The 15,794-nt window shown below is 37.5% G+C and overlaps 1 protein-coding gene across 1 annotated transcript in view; it reads right to left on the bottom strand.

Annotated features, from left to right (window-relative positions):
* GRXCR1 (glutaredoxin and cysteine rich domain containing 1) overlaps nucleotides 1–15,794 on the bottom strand; it is a 122,678-nt gene that overhangs the window by 36,952 nt on the left and 69,932 nt on the right. Inside the window, exon 2 of the mRNA XM_077758855.1 lies at nucleotides 15,422–15,664. Coding sequence (XP_077614981.1) covers nucleotides 15,422–15,664 — 243 coding nt within the window. The remainder of the gene's footprint in view (nucleotides 1–15,421; nucleotides 15,665–15,794) is intronic.

Raw genomic sequence — 15,794 nt, forward strand, 5'->3', positions numbered from 1 at the left:
TATGAGTTCAAGAAATCTTTCCGGATGATTCTATCTTTCTTTGATCTTTTTCTCCTCTTTTGTCCTATACCCCTTATAACCTGGAAAAAAAAATCCATATGGAACAAAGAATACTCCACATCTTGTCTTCACAGTCTCAATGCAAGCTTGTGACATGCAAACATCACGGTTTATATTGCTACTACATCTTCCAAAAGGCCTGGCATAGCACATAATAGGTTCTCATTCATTCATTTATTGGTCATTTCAGAAGTATTAAAGTAGTCAACGATGAGAAGTTTGGGAAAATATATCAAATATTTTTCTACAAAATAAAGATATAATTAAACATTCAATTATATTTTCAATCCCCACTTTTTATACTGTGAATTGCAATGCATTTTTTAAATATATGTTTTTGAACCCAGGGAAAAGAATGATCTTGAATGAATATTCATTGTGAATAATCCCCCTGTCCCTGAGTTCTGCACTACTCAAAGTGAAAGGGTAGACTGAGCTCCGCAAATTCAGGAAAAATCATATTGTGATTTTTATTGTATCCTTTGCCTGAGAAGGAACTGAGATTTGCTATCATTCTGCATCAGGGCTCTCAGTCAGTGATGGAATGAAATTGATTTACTTCCCATTTTGACTTGTAAAAATCTGAAAATTTACATCTTACTCCTTTTTCCTCAGGAACAAAATACAATGGATGGAGAGGAGCCAGGATCCTCTGCAAATATTCCCATAGCCAAGGCAACACCTAGATCTTTCCATCTAACTTCTCACCCGCCTTTACTACATATTTAAACTCCCCTGCCTCATTCAAGTTTAAACCAAAGGACCAAAGTTCAGACTAAGGTCATTTCAAGCTCCAAAGCACAGCACACTCCAAAAATTGTGTGATACCTGAGGACCCCAAAGAGAAGTCCCTGCCCTCTGTGGACACTAATGCCTTTGGGGCTTTTGACTTGGCAACCACAGGGGTGGCAGGGAAGCTGGATACAATCAGCACAGAGCTAAGCCGTATGTCAGAAAGAACTCATAAAAACCTTTTCCTTAGGTAATACCATTTTATAGAGATCTAAGTTGACCTGTTATACCTACAGGAAAAACCAGTAATCCCTAGAATTCTTTTACCCTACATTTCAACACCTAGATCTTTCCTGGAACTAAACTGAATCACACCTCATTAGAAAGAATCAAAGACATCCACCATTAGGCATAACCCTAGATTTTGCTCTAAATATCTCTTATGCTAGGAATACATGTAGCATAGAATTAGGGGCACAATCCCACCACTTCTTATGAGAATCTTACTCATTTTGCAAAGCACAGCTCAAATGGTGCCTCCTTAGAACCTTCCCTCATTGCCCTGACTGAAAGACATCTTTCTTCACCTTCTATGCTTTTACGATTAACCTAGCACAACCGGTTTAGAGTGACATAGCATGCGTCATGCTCACTTCCTTCTCCCCCTCACACACGCCTCATTCTTACATTTTGACCCTACATGAAGGGACTGTGGATTTAAAATCTTTGAATCTCTAGAACACTGCACAGTGCTTGGCACACAGAGGGTGCTCAATGTTTGCTCCATAACTATTCACTTTATTACTTCTAGGATTTTTGGGATTACTACTTTTACCATAGCCTGGAGGCCATACACAGGGACACATCCAAACCTGACCCACCTACTGTAGATCATGACTCCCACCCTGAACTGTAGCAATATGACCCAAGTTCCAGAGAAATTAAAATAATATAGAAAGAATGAAAAAAACCCCGAGACATTGGTTTCTGTGTTATCCTAAGTTCCTCAACTGAACTTTTCTGTTTATTTCAAACCTTTCAACAGAAACCATAGGTGGAAGACTGTCAAATAAACGTGTGGATCACAGGGTATAGTTTGGCATTCTGAGGAGAGCTTGAATTCCTTCCCACTCATACTACCCATCAGGTGCCCCTTAAGGGAAGGTTGAGGGAACGTCAGGGGCACCACAGAGACCACTTTGATAATCACTAATTCTGATTCGCCTCCTCAGATTCTCAAATAGGCCACAGGAGTCTGAGATAGTCACTGGAATCCACAATAAATGGATGAGCCCTGGCCCCTGGGGCCACTGAACCCTATTGATTTCCCACAGGACTGACTTTGTTACACCCAATGAGGCGGCCCAGGGTGCAGCTCTGGTTTCAGCATTTCAGGACTAGTTTGTTAGACAGATACTTTGCTTCGTTTTATTCATCTTATTGATTCTTTGAACCTAATCCAGAGAATAAACACCACCAGGACCAAACATATGGTCAAGTCTTTAGCTTAATTTTTGTTTTGGAGAGAAAAGCATCTTGGGCTGAGTTCAACCAAGCTGGGAGTCCAAGGAGTGATTAAAAACACAACACAACACAACACAATGTATCATAATCCTACCTGAGCATAAGGAAGCCTGCCACTTGGCGCAGGAGCTATTTACCTTGTCGAATCCCTGTGTGAAATGTGTGCTCAGTTGTAATCATATACAATATCATGGTAACAAACTAGATGTTTATAGGAAAATAGGTCCTAAGGGCCAGAAACTCTCAGAGAAAATACATGCACTTTCCTTTTATTTTTTGTTCCTTTCAAAATGTAAATGAATGGTATAAATGTTTGATTCAGGCATAGGCCCCCAAAGTGTAAACTATTTATTACATTTGTTTCAAGTTTTTGAATAGTTTAAAATTGTTTCTTCTGATTTTTTTCTTTTCCTAAAAGGAAATATAGATTTGAAACTTTGTCTATTATCCATATATTTAAAACATTTAATTTTAATTGAACACATTATTCTACTATATATTTAACATATTTTCTTATATTGTGAGAGCCCTCTGGTGGTTGAGAGAACCCTAAATCTCTATGCTCACAAGAACAGAAATACAGCTCATTACCAACCAAAGCTTTTCTTTACTGAGATACTGATTTCAAGTTCTATTAGAAATGGATGCTCATTAAAATTTCTATTAACTCTCACCTACTTGTAGAATGGTACATTATTTTTATGCATTTTCTATTTAAAAAAAGAGCTTAAATGCTTACATTATGTCTTTAAATCCAAGTAAGAAAACACTGATTATGCACAAATATATTTTCTTTTCAATCAGATTGGGAGTAGTTAGCAATTTACACCTAAATTGAGACACAGGCAAATTGGCTCCTGGAGCCCTTTATTAGGTGGTGTGCTCTGTGTTCTCTTTTAATTTGTGCCCAAGTCACAAATAGACACAACTGGGTTTTTTGTTTTGTTTTCTTTGTTTTTATTGAGAGAGAGGGAGAGAGAGAGTGAGCACATGTGCAGGTGTGCAAGCAGGAGAGGGGCAGCCGGGNGCAGGCTTCATGTTCAGTGTATTGCGTCATGCAGGGCTCAATCCATGACCCTGGGATCATGACCTGAGCCAAAATCAAGTCAGACACTAAACCGACTGAGCCATCTAGGCTCCCCACAACACAAGTATTTTATATTTTCATAATGCTTAGGTACATAGCATCAAATTTAAGGCTCAAGTTTTGACATATTATGCAAGTAATTGAACAACGTACTTACCAGACTCTTTATAAGTATCATGCTATACAGAAAATTATAGCAGGCAAACTCAATGCAGCAAAGTCTTTGTCAAGTGGGACAATTCACTGAAATTTGTGAAATGATAAAGCCAGGATATATAAGGAAAGACTATATGGATGAAGCTGTTCCTTGAGCCTATAATTTTGGAATACATAATGCCTATATGCCTCAAAACCTCTCTCTTTAACTGACTCTAAGTTTCTGGAATGTAAGTTAAATAGCGCATAAACGGGTTTCAAGGTACTTACTGCCATAAGACTCTTTATGTCATTGATTTAAATGCAGCACCCAAAATATGAGAAGAAAACATTGTAATCACAGTACTACCACATTTCCTCTGCAAGAATAAGGTAAGAGCCAAACAAATCAGCAGATCTGAAGGCGAAGCTTCAGTCAGTGGATTAAGCACATCACAAGATATCGGTGGTGACTGTAGGACTAAGATGATGGTATGTGACTCTGGCAATTTCAAGAGGACTGATGCCTTGATTTAGTTCCACAGAGCTGTGCATTGAGTGCCAAACTTACACAAACTAATTTCATGACCAAATATAGTGTTAAAGCATGATTAACAGACAGTAAAAAAAAAAGTATGCAATCCTCCAACAAGAAAATGTCATGGAGCACATCTGACTCGGGCAAAAAGCCAGGATTAAATGATGTCAAAGTTTGGCACTTTGGTAGTTTAGACCAATAATTGACACCAATGTGTTCATGCCTCATTGTGTGCACACCACTCCAGGACATGACATTGGTGGTCCTCCAATCAAAAGGTGGAGTCTGTTTTCTCCATCTTGAACCTGGGCCCGACCCTATGACCTGATCTAGTCAATGGGACAAAACAACCGTGACTTAAGCAGAGGTTTTAAATGTGCTTGAGCTTCAGGCCTTGCCCTTTTCACTCTAGGAACTCTTTTGCCATCATGTAACAAGTTCCAACTAGGCTACTAAAAAGGGGAAAACCTGAGGAACCAATTTCCACATAAGTGAGATCATCTTAGACCACTCAGCTCTAGCCAAGCCACAAGTAGACCACAAAGAGCAGCCAAGCCCAGGCAACATCACAGTTTATACAGCAATTGTTGGTCTAAACCACTAAGTTTTGGGTTACATAGCAAAAGCTGTTAAAGTTACTTCCATCTTATGCCAAACTTTGACTATGGTTTGTTCTAGTCCATGACCACATTTTTCTGGAGATGGAATGTTGAGTCACGTGATAAATTCTTTACTGCATGATCTAAGGAATGACACTAGCACCAGACTGATCTGCTTACAGAAAGAGAATGATAGTCATCAAAAATAGTGGGTTATATTTCACAGAAAAGTTATATTTCCTTGTTTTCTTAATTATTGTCTGCTAACCACATATCCAAGGGAAAGGAATCTTGGGACCTATTAAAATGGACCTAAAAACCAAATTTATAAGAAATTTTTATTTTGAGAAGTGGTTCACATGATGGGCACCTGGGTGGCTCAGTCAGTTGAGCATCCGACTTCAGCTCAGGTCATGATCTCATGGTTTGTGGGTTTGAGCCCCGCATTGGGCTCTGTGCTGACAACCAGCTCAGAGCCTGGAGCTTCTTTCAGATTCTATGTCTCCCTCTCTCTCTGACCCTCTCCTGCTCATGCTGTCTCTCTCTCTCTCAGAAATAAGTAAAAAAAAACATTAAAACATGTCTTTAAATCAAAATTTAAAAAAAAGAGAAATGGTTCACATGAAAGTTATATAAGTATTTTAACTAGCTTCAGACTCAGTATAATTAATTGTATGGCATAGATGCATAAATGTAGGCTCCATTAATAGAGTGATAAAGATAATGTTCACAGAGATAATCATCTAGAAGATTGGTTCTAGTTTTGGGTGATGGCATTTAAAGACCAGACTGTGTCCTAAGGAGAATAACTAAGATGTGGAAGTTCAGAAAACCATGAGATAAGAGTAAGAGTTAAAGGAACCACAGAGAAAACTTCCCAACATTTTTGTAAATGAAATTATAGTTATGAATGAAGAAACAATTTTAATTTGCATTGTTCTAGGTTCAAGAACTGAGACAAACAAGTGCAGGAAGTTAAAGGCAAAACTTTCTAGTAATTAAAGGGGTACTACAATTAAATAAGTTTCCTTGAACCACAGTGAGGTTGTTGTCACTGGGTGTGTTCAAAGATTGTTCACCTTTGCCAGGGATATGGTAGAAAGAATTCATGTACTGAGAGAAACATTTGAGAAGCTGATGTCTAAGTTGATCTTCTTAATCTAAGATTCTATGCTTCCATATGAAACATCTGCATGCATCTATCTACACTTGTCTTTAGAAAACCTAACAAAGTAAATCTTCTGCAACCTCATCTTGATAGTAGCCCCACCAGTCTCCCAACTTGGTCTTGATCTGAGAGGATATGAGAGAGAAGAGGTGCTAACAGAAGAATGTAAGAAATTAATTCCTTCAGCCTTCTCCCTCTTATTTGGGCACACATTTAAATGGATTAGCTTTGTTCTAAAAATAAAGAACAAATCAGATGTCACTTTTTGCCATTTTCATGTCACTTTTTGGCATTTTCACATAACAAAATGCTTTCTGAGTTGAATAAGGTAAAACTGTATTTACTATTAAAAAGAGAGTGGCACCTTGTGGCTCAGTCGGTTAAGCGTTTGACTTCAGCTCAGGTCATGATTTCATGGTTCGTGGTTTGCCCCCTGAGTCAAGCTCTGTGCTGACAGCTCAGAGCCTGGAACCTGCTTCAGATTCTATGTGTGTGTGTCTCTCTCTGCCCACCCCCACCCCCCACATGCTCTGTCTCTCAGTCAAGAGTGAATAAATGTTAAAAAATTAATTTAAAAAGAGAGAAAAAATCAGTGTCATACTGTAAGGAAATAAAAATCAAAGTATAGAGTATCTTATATGTAACTGTTATGTTTTATCTTGAGAGAAAATAGGTGTGTTGCTAATAATTTTCAAATCTCATTTATTATTAACTCTCATTAATTTGTTGTAGATAGCATTGTTAGTAAAGTTATTAATAACTTCCCTAGTACTTAAATGAATAAGTATAACTTCATTTATTTATTTACTTATTTTATATGCTTATCTATATTTAAGAGAGAGAGAGAGTGCAAGCACGAAAGAGGCAGAGAAAGAAGGGGACAGAGGCTCTGAAGCATACTCTGTGCTGACAGCAAAGAGCTGTATTCAAGGCTCAAACTCATGAACCATGAGATCACGACCTGAGCTGAAGTCAAGAGCTGAACACTTAACTGACTGAGGCACCCAAGCACCCAACACTATTTAAATAATTATGTTTCATATCATGGAAAAGTGTCATGAACTGAGATGGAATATCTCTAATAGTCCCCATATCAGCTCATAAGAAACTGAATGGCATTTGACCATAATGTTTGCTTCATATTAAAAACACTACCACTATCCAGAAGCTTAAATGCTGTGTGGCATCCTGCCCCCATGAATCAGACCTCTCGGACATTGGTATCTGAGGATGGACTCAGAATGATACTCCACCTTTTCTCCTCTCATTATTTATTGATCCAGCCCTTTCTTAATTATTTTTATTATCTCTATCTCCTCCTACCTATATACCCTAAATATATGATTTCTCTAAAGCTTTCACCTTAATAATATTAGCAAAGGGTTACTTAAAGTGCATCATTTTCCAGACACTGTGAGTATTTATGCTTCATCTCACTTAATTCTCAAAATACCCAATGTTGTAGGGTATTTTATTATCTTCATCTTAAAGAAATTAAATAACTTGACCAATACCCATACTAGCAAGAAAAAGAATTTACTCTCATATCCAGATGTCTGCTTCCACTTTGCTACTCTTATTTTCAGGGAGGAGCACCCAAAATGTGAAAATTAAGATCCCGATGGATACACTGTAAACCTTGGCAAGTGACCAGATATGAGTAAGAGAAAGACGGTGAAGTAAAAGAAAACCAAGATTTTGAGTCTCTGTAACTGGGAAAATTGTGGGGTCACTAATCAAAACTAGAGAACTGAAATAAGTAACTAATGATGAGGCATCATTCTGTGCTAGTTTTTTTAAATGTTTAGGTAAAATATCTGCAAAAATTAAAATACCCTACAATATTAAAGCTGCAAATAGATATGAAGACCAGAGAAAGAGAAAGATAATAATGGAGGTGATAAAGAGGGAGCAGAAGATGGCAAAGGGACCTCTTTTGGTGAAATTAAAAAACACTGGAGCAGCTGGTTATGTGGGTCACAAAAGAAAACCAACAAGATATTAATATGAAAATTAGATAATGAACCTAGATAATGCTGATAATACAACTTCATTGGAGACTTCTTTGCTATGACTTTGAGATTTGCTCCAATAATGCCCTTGGTTGTACTAGAGTAAAAGAGGAAAAATAGATGATGGAGGTTGCATAGGACTGGGAATCGACAAACTTGGGAGTTCCACAAAGCCTGTCCAGCAGGTGATTATAGACTAGGAATTACCATATTCCTGAATACAGTAAAGGAAGGAAACAAGTGAAACCAAAATATGACTATAAGCTGAGAAAAGTAGAAAAGGGGAAAGGACATACAATACCATTGATGATAGAGCAAGTTTAATAGAGAAACAAGGGGATAGATAGAAGGACAGAAAATTGTGGCCACAGCAGGATGTTTCTAAGTTTAATATCTTGAATGTGGAGAAGTTTCACGTGATGAAGTAATTCAAGGTGTGAATATGCTGCTAAATAGTAGACCTAAAGCCAGGGAGATGAAGGTTAAGAACTTTGTAGCCTTGATTTTAAAGAGTCCAAGCTCTAGAGTCAGACACACCCAAAGCTGAGTCCTCACTCTGCCGCTTGTGATCTGAAGGGGTTTAAACTGTTTCTTAAATTCTCTAAGCCTTCCTTTTCTTCAGGTACAAACTTGGGGTGGGAAAGATAACAGTAGTACAATTCACTGTACTATCATACAACGTAAAAGAGATCGAGGAGGCAAAAAGCTTGACAGAGTATATAATTCAAGGTAGCTTTTACTGTTATTGTCATTGTTGTTGCTAATAAAAACTATCTTCAATTATATAGAAAAAAAGCTCAAAGAAGCAATCACACAAGGAAATATTGCTTAATTTAAATTCCAAGAACCTCACTTAGGCTTAAATTTCAGACTCCTCCAACCCCGGACTTTCTGAAGTGGAGTGAACAGGCCAGGAACAAATACTTTATGACTTTGATGAAGAAGGCTTGAAGATTAAACATTTACTGTACTATTACAAATAAGATCCAAGACAACGGGTAGCCTTGAATGTTTCAGGAGGTTCTCCTCCCATCTAGACCTCTGATGAAATTGCTAATGATTAAAGAAATGAGCACAAAGGATACTGATGATTTAAAAAAAAAAAAAGGGAAAGATCTAAATTCACTGATTCCATAATTAAATACAAATATGACTGTACTTACTTGTAATGAAGTGGGTCACATTACTAAATACAATCTTCAAAGACAACTAAGAAGTAGGGTACACTCCAATAGGCACCATCTCCAAAGTAGTCTTTTTAATGAAAAGTTAGTTACCTAGGGATAAATTCTCAGAAAGCCCTTATATTGTAAAGAAGATTGTATACATTTATAATGAGAAGGTCTATAACTTTCATCATATTTTCAAAGAATATGGCCCCAACATTTAAAATCCACTTCCCATATATATGGGAAATATTTTCAAGAGGTTTAAAACAGAATGGCTTCAAAACCCAACAAAAACATTTAACTTTACATTGATTACACTGATGGTTTATGACACTAGTTGTTATTTCATATCATAACACATTCCCATAAAGAAACTAAAATTACCAAAGATCCCCCACCCTCCCCCACTTGTCCTTCCTGAGAGGCAGGAAATAAATGAAGTGAGTTCTTTGGTTTTCCAAGCTGCATACAGGAAAAAGGAACCTAAGCAGAACCTGGTAGACACCCTGGGTTGAGGAAACAGACCCTAAAAACCCAGGAGACTAAGGTGGCTAGAGTTCACAGGACAAAGTACTAGAGAATGAAGGGTTTCACGGAGAACTCTGAAGGTGTGCAGAGAGCCTAGCTTGTGTTCAGCAGCATAATCACCAGCACATGCATGTAAGGAAACTACAGAAGGCCAGCAAAAGAACCTGAAACCATTTAAAGGAACAGTACCTAGGAAAAGGTCCAAGAAGAACGCCTGTTCCCATCAACCAGACTGGAAAACCTTATAATCAGTGGGGCATTAGATAACGATCCCACAATATTATGCTTCCCTACTGGGGAATAATTAACTTTCGACTAAACACTTCTCTGGCTCTGTCTAGAAAATCTTAAAAACAGAACCCCAAATAGCAAACTTCTTCCAAGTAACGTAACTGCATCCCAGCAAAAAGTTTAAAAATATTTATAGGAATACAGGGGTGCCTGGGTGGCTCAGTCGGTTAAGCATCTGACTCTTGATTTCAGCTCAGGTCATGACCTCATAGGTTAGTGAGATCCAGCCCTGCATCAGGTTCTGTGCTGACAGTGTGGAGCCTGCTTGAGATTCTCTCTCTCCATCTCTCTCTGCCTCTTCCCTGCTTGCTTAGTTTCTCTTTCCTTCAAAATAAATAAATATTTTAAAAAAGAACATTTATAGGGATTCAAAAATGTCCCAACAAGGAATATTTTTACCCAATCAGATACAATTCATAATATGCAGAACCCAATAAAAAAAATTACCAGGCAGGTAAAGAAATGGAAAATATGACTCACAATGTGGAAAAAAAATCAATCAATTAAAACCAACCCAGAACTGACCCAGATATTAGAACTGTCAGACAAGAAGATTAAAACAAGTTATTGACCTATATCCCAAATGTTAAAAAAAAAGCTAGAAGAAATATTGAACATGTTAAATAGAGACATGGAGTATATATTTTTAAAAAATTAAGTGTCTAAAGATAAAATTACAATTCCTGAGATAAAAAAATAAACTGGATAGGATTAATACAAGATTAGACATTTTACAAGAAAAGATTAGGGATTCAGGAGACATAGCAAGAGAAACTATCCAAAATGAAATGGAGTGAGCTGTGAAACAACTTCAAGCAGCCTAATATGCATGTAAGTAAAGCCTCTGAAAAGAAGAGAAAGAAAGGGAGATCTAAATAATATTTGAAAAAATAATAGCTGAAAGTTTTCCAAATTTGATTAAAAAAAAACTATGCATCCAAGAATGGCAATGAACCCTAAGCAAAAGAAACATGAAGAAAGCGATACCAAAACATATCATAATCACGTTTCTGAAATCAAGTGATTAAAAGGAAAATCTTAAAAGCTGCCAGGGGAAGGAGAAGACACACATACAGAGGAACAAAGATAAGGATGACGCCATACTTTTTATCAGAAGTAACGCAAATGGAAGATAGAGGAGCAATGTCTCTTAAGTACTAAAAGAAAAAAAACTTTCAACCTTAGAATTCTATATCCAGCAAAGATAACTTATAAAAACCAAAGGTGAAATAAAAATTATTGAGGCATAAAAATGCTGAAAGAATTCATCTACAGAATACCCACACTACAATAGTAATGTAAAAGAAGTCCTTCATATAAAAGGAAAGTGATGTCAAATGATTTAATACTCTAAACCAAAGAATAAAGAGAACCAGAAATTAATATTGCACAAGTTAGAGCTCTACCAAATTCACTTGATGAGGTCATCAACACCCTGACACTAAAACCAGACAAAGACATTAGAAGAATAGAAAACTCTATTGACAGAAAGATTGATGGTCACCAAGAGACAGGGGTTGGAGGAAGGGACTAACTGCCAATTGGTATGAGGAATATTTGGGGGAGAGGGTTGGAAATGCTCTGTATTTCAAATGTATTGATAGATTCATGGGTGTACATATCTGTCCAAACCCACTAAATTACAATTTAAATGAATACAGTTTATTATATGTAAATTGCACCTCAATAATCTGATTAAAACAAACAAAACAGTGCATCTGGCTGATACTATCATTTGGCTTACTCATAACTGATCCAATCTCCTTCTCAAATGTCTCCCTGTACTGTAGAGACTAGAAAGCTAAAAAACAACATTTCCCATTTTCCCTCATTGTTTTCATATGTGACTGATTCAGTAACCACAGATACACTCACTCACTCAAAACTTTACTTAGGAACAGAATTATGTAGGAAAAGGGGCAGAGAACAAATCATCTGTCTTGCTGGAGAGGATCAAAGACAGCATATCTGGAGCCAACAGCTTCTTGATTGTGGCACAGGCTTCTTCAGTGGCCCGTTTCTGCAGAGTAGTTATCCAAGTTGTCCCTAAATGCTTCCTTAGAGTCTATATTTCTAGTGTATAAACCACCTATGCTCAATAACAATACCTTTATTCTTAAACTGAATAAAATAGCACTTTCAATCGTTACAGAATTATCAAGCAGTCACATCTCAACATCAAATAGTTTAAGAGACCTGCGTAGATCAACAGCTCTTCTAGTCTCCATTACCAGAGTCCCCACTCTGGTTCATTCTATGTTTTATAACTCAGTTCCAATGTGGGCTTTACGGGTTTCTACTGTAAAGTTTTACGGTTGGTCCAGAATCAACACACTATTTCTAACCTATTTCCTACTAGAAGTCTAAGACAATTTATGCTGAAGCTATTGGAACACAATCTGTTTGTGTAAAGGTCTCCTGATACCAAATCAACAGGATAATTGCTTTAAGCAAGTTTTAAGCTAAACCCCACCCTTCACCCCTCTCAGCCCCCAACTAGCTCCTTGACCCTCCTACCCCAATGGAGCATATCAGGGCAGTGAAGATTTGTTTTCTAAAGTAATATCTTTCCCTTGATTGTTTCATGGCTTCCATTTTTACATAGAAGTCTGGCTGGGAATGAGAGTCATCAGGAAAAAAGAGCTGAGCATTCTTGTTAATTTCTCTGCTCTTTCCCATTGTACTCTATTATCAGCCCTGCAGTGAAGATCACTGAATTCCTTTGCACCACCCATCCCTGGGTCTGACAGCAATGATGCAGGAGAATAAGGGAGCTGCTACAAAATGGCCTCATGCTCTCCACATCCCATCTCACTGTCTCCCACAGTGTGCCTCCATCTGTCTGTTTCTGTCCCTGTCGACCTCATTCTCTGACCCTCTCGATTTCTCTCTCTCCCACCCTTAAAAACAGTTGTATCACACAGATGATTCAAACATCTTGATTTTTCTCACTTGTCTAAATTTAAACTAAATCAAATGGTTTCGTGTGACTGTTTAAAACATCACAGATGTTAAGCAAATTACCAACATCAACTTCTTTTCCTCCCTAAAAATTATGCTTCACCGTGTGCCAAAACCCAGCAGAGGGCATCCTTCCATTTCAGATGAATGAATTCTGCAGGGAAAAGGCTCTCTAATTCCAGCAGTGTATTCCATTTACAACTGTGCACTGGAATTTAAATAAAAGGGTTTTTGTAGTAAGAGGGAGTTTATTGTAGAAGCTGTTTTCTGGAGTGTTTACCTCCATTTTTAATTATAGATTTAGAAGTAATCCTCCTTTTATAAGAAGAAAAAGAAAGAGAAAAAAATCTGTCCCTGGTCTCTTTCCAGATTTGGGGCATTAGTTTCAGATTCTAAAAGCAGCTAGGTAGCATCTGTGTGATCTTTCCAGCTCTAGGCGACTGTATTAATAAAGTAATCACGGGAAAAAGTAACTGAAAAAGGATCTGCACCCCACCTCCCTTGTCTGTTGCACTCTCCTTCTGTCCATCAAGTGGAAAGAAAAATAGCATTACTGCCTGTTAGATTGTCCTAGAAGTAGGAAGAAGATCAGTATGGTCAAAAGCAGTGCATCAGGTAAGGCCAACCTTCCACTGGTATGAGGAGGCCATCACCCACTAAGTTTAATTGGGCAGTGTTACAGAAATCAAAATTCCACAATGGGAAACATCTTCTATTATCATCAGAATTTTTCCAAGGTTAAAAGGCAAACGACCACAACCCTTATCAGTGACTTTTTTCCCTGGTGGGGGTGAGTTTATCAGATCCTTTCATGGTGGCAGAATGTCATAGGGAGAGAAGAAAACAATACATGAGGACAACAGAGCATCACTCATACACTCATTCCACACACATTTCTGAGCACTTTGTGCCAAAACCCTATTCTAGCTATTAAGACTGTATCAGCAGACAAAGATCAAAGATCCCTTTCCTTGAGGTGATGTGCCAAAAAGCTGGGGTCTGGGGAGTCGGGCAGACCCAACTTCAATTCCTGGCCCTGTCACTTGACCAGCTTTGTGACTTGGAGAAAAATATTTAATGTTCTTTTTTACAAAATGAGGATAAAGTTGTTACTAGTTATTAAAAGCATACTTTGTTCCAGGCATAGGAAATGAGCATTTCTATTTATTATATATGGTAAAATTCTAACAATTATTCTGTGAGAAAAGTTCTATTATGGTTCTCCTTTCACAAATGAGAAAACTGAGGCACAGAGTGATTTCTTTTTTTTTTTTTCTTTTTTTTCACAGAGTGATTTCTAAATTGTCCAGAATCACATAGAAGTATCAGAGCAGGAATTTGAAACAAGGCTGTCTTCCTTCGCAACCAGTAGAGCAGAGGCGTTCTCTAAGGCTATCCAGGGGATTCGAGGAGATGAATGTGTAAAGCTGAGTGCAGTACAATATCATTATTACTATTATTATTAATTTATCACTCATCACTGCCATTGTTGTAGCTTTCTGGGACCTAAGGGTACATATTGAAATATAATAAAAGAGACTCAGTGTTTCAAATAAAAATTCCTCTGCTTCAGAATGTAGTCTGTGTCCAGTTCAGGTTAAAAGTAGGATTGCAGAAGTCATACCCAGTGAATCATGGCTTCTCTGCATTTATCTTTTCATAAGATGACAGGCTGTCTCTAACAGTGATGGCTCTAGACAGGATATCAGAACAGTTTCCCTGTAACAAAACATGAGCATTTCCTGCTCTGGATTTGTGCTAACCTCCCTTGAAAGCTGAAGGTTAAGACCAGATACGAAACAAAGCCAAGATCCAAATATCCATCTGCCTTTTGACAGCAGCTCTTTGTTCTCTGATAAGTGATCTGGGGGAGTCAGTCCCACCCCATCAACCGCTGATGTCCCTTGGCTCTTTGTTCTTTCCCTTTCTAAAGTGCACTCTCCAGAGCCCTTTTCTCAGGCTTCTTAATGATTGAGCGAGCTTGTGCTCATAGATCAATGGGGGTTAATTACGCTAACAGTATTATTCAAAGAGAAATGAAGCAGTCATGTTTCCTTGCTTCTCTGGGAGTTTTCTCTGCTTCCTGTAAGCCTAAATTTGTGTCTCACACTGTCAAATTACCAAAATCCAAAATAATTTTAAACAACAAGCAGATAAAATTCTGCCTTCAGGCCCCATTTCTTACTGATTTTGTTTTAGGACCACAATCTTGGTTTCATTAGGTAGGAAACTGAGTGTTCGATAATGGGGTATAAGAGAATTCACAAATGTGTATCTTATAAATACTCTATTTTTCTTGTGTGCACTAAAATATAGTTTTATCTCACATGTCAAGCTTCATGATGCAAAACTCAAGTCAACTGAACATTCTAAAAATGTATTCCTATTCAAAAAGGCAATTTAATGTTGATTTTATCTCACCATGCTTTTGTAGGGATGAACACTATTAGCAACACATCATTTGGGACAGAAGTAAGTGCTTCAATTCCTTTGGTTTGAACTTCAAAAAATAGCAAATGTCCTAGGAGTTATGTTTCAAGTTGCCGGGTCATATAGATTTCTAACAACACTGGTTGGGTTCAATAAAAAAGAAGATTTTCCTTAGCAGAGTACTTACCCCAAGGTAATGGCCATCGATAAACACGACCGGGAGGGAAGGAGCTTCAGAAACACGCCGGCATCTCTCATCGAGCTCTTTTCCGTAGTCACCATTTAGAGCTATGTTTTTCTCTTCAAATTTTACCCGATGGTTTTGGAAGATCTTTCTAACCAGTTCACATCTTTCAAAGGTTGTCCGTACCACACGAAGGCAAGTGGTATAAATCACTACACGGTCAAATTCTAGGTCAGTTGATGGTTGCTGAAGGAAAAACATTGTAGTGTAAATATTTGCATGTACTTTCTTATATCTTATTATTTTAAGACAATCAACATTTTAATTAAGTGTCTTATACATTAAAGGCATAAAGTAAAAGTTGAAGTGCCATATT

Source organism: Crocuta crocuta, unplaced genomic scaffold (assembly GCF_008692635.1).
Source record: "Crocuta crocuta isolate KB4526 unplaced genomic scaffold, BGI_CrCroc_1.0 scaffold223, whole genome shotgun sequence".
NCBI classification, from domain to species: domain Eukaryota; kingdom Metazoa; phylum Chordata; class Mammalia; order Carnivora; family Hyaenidae; genus Crocuta; species Crocuta crocuta.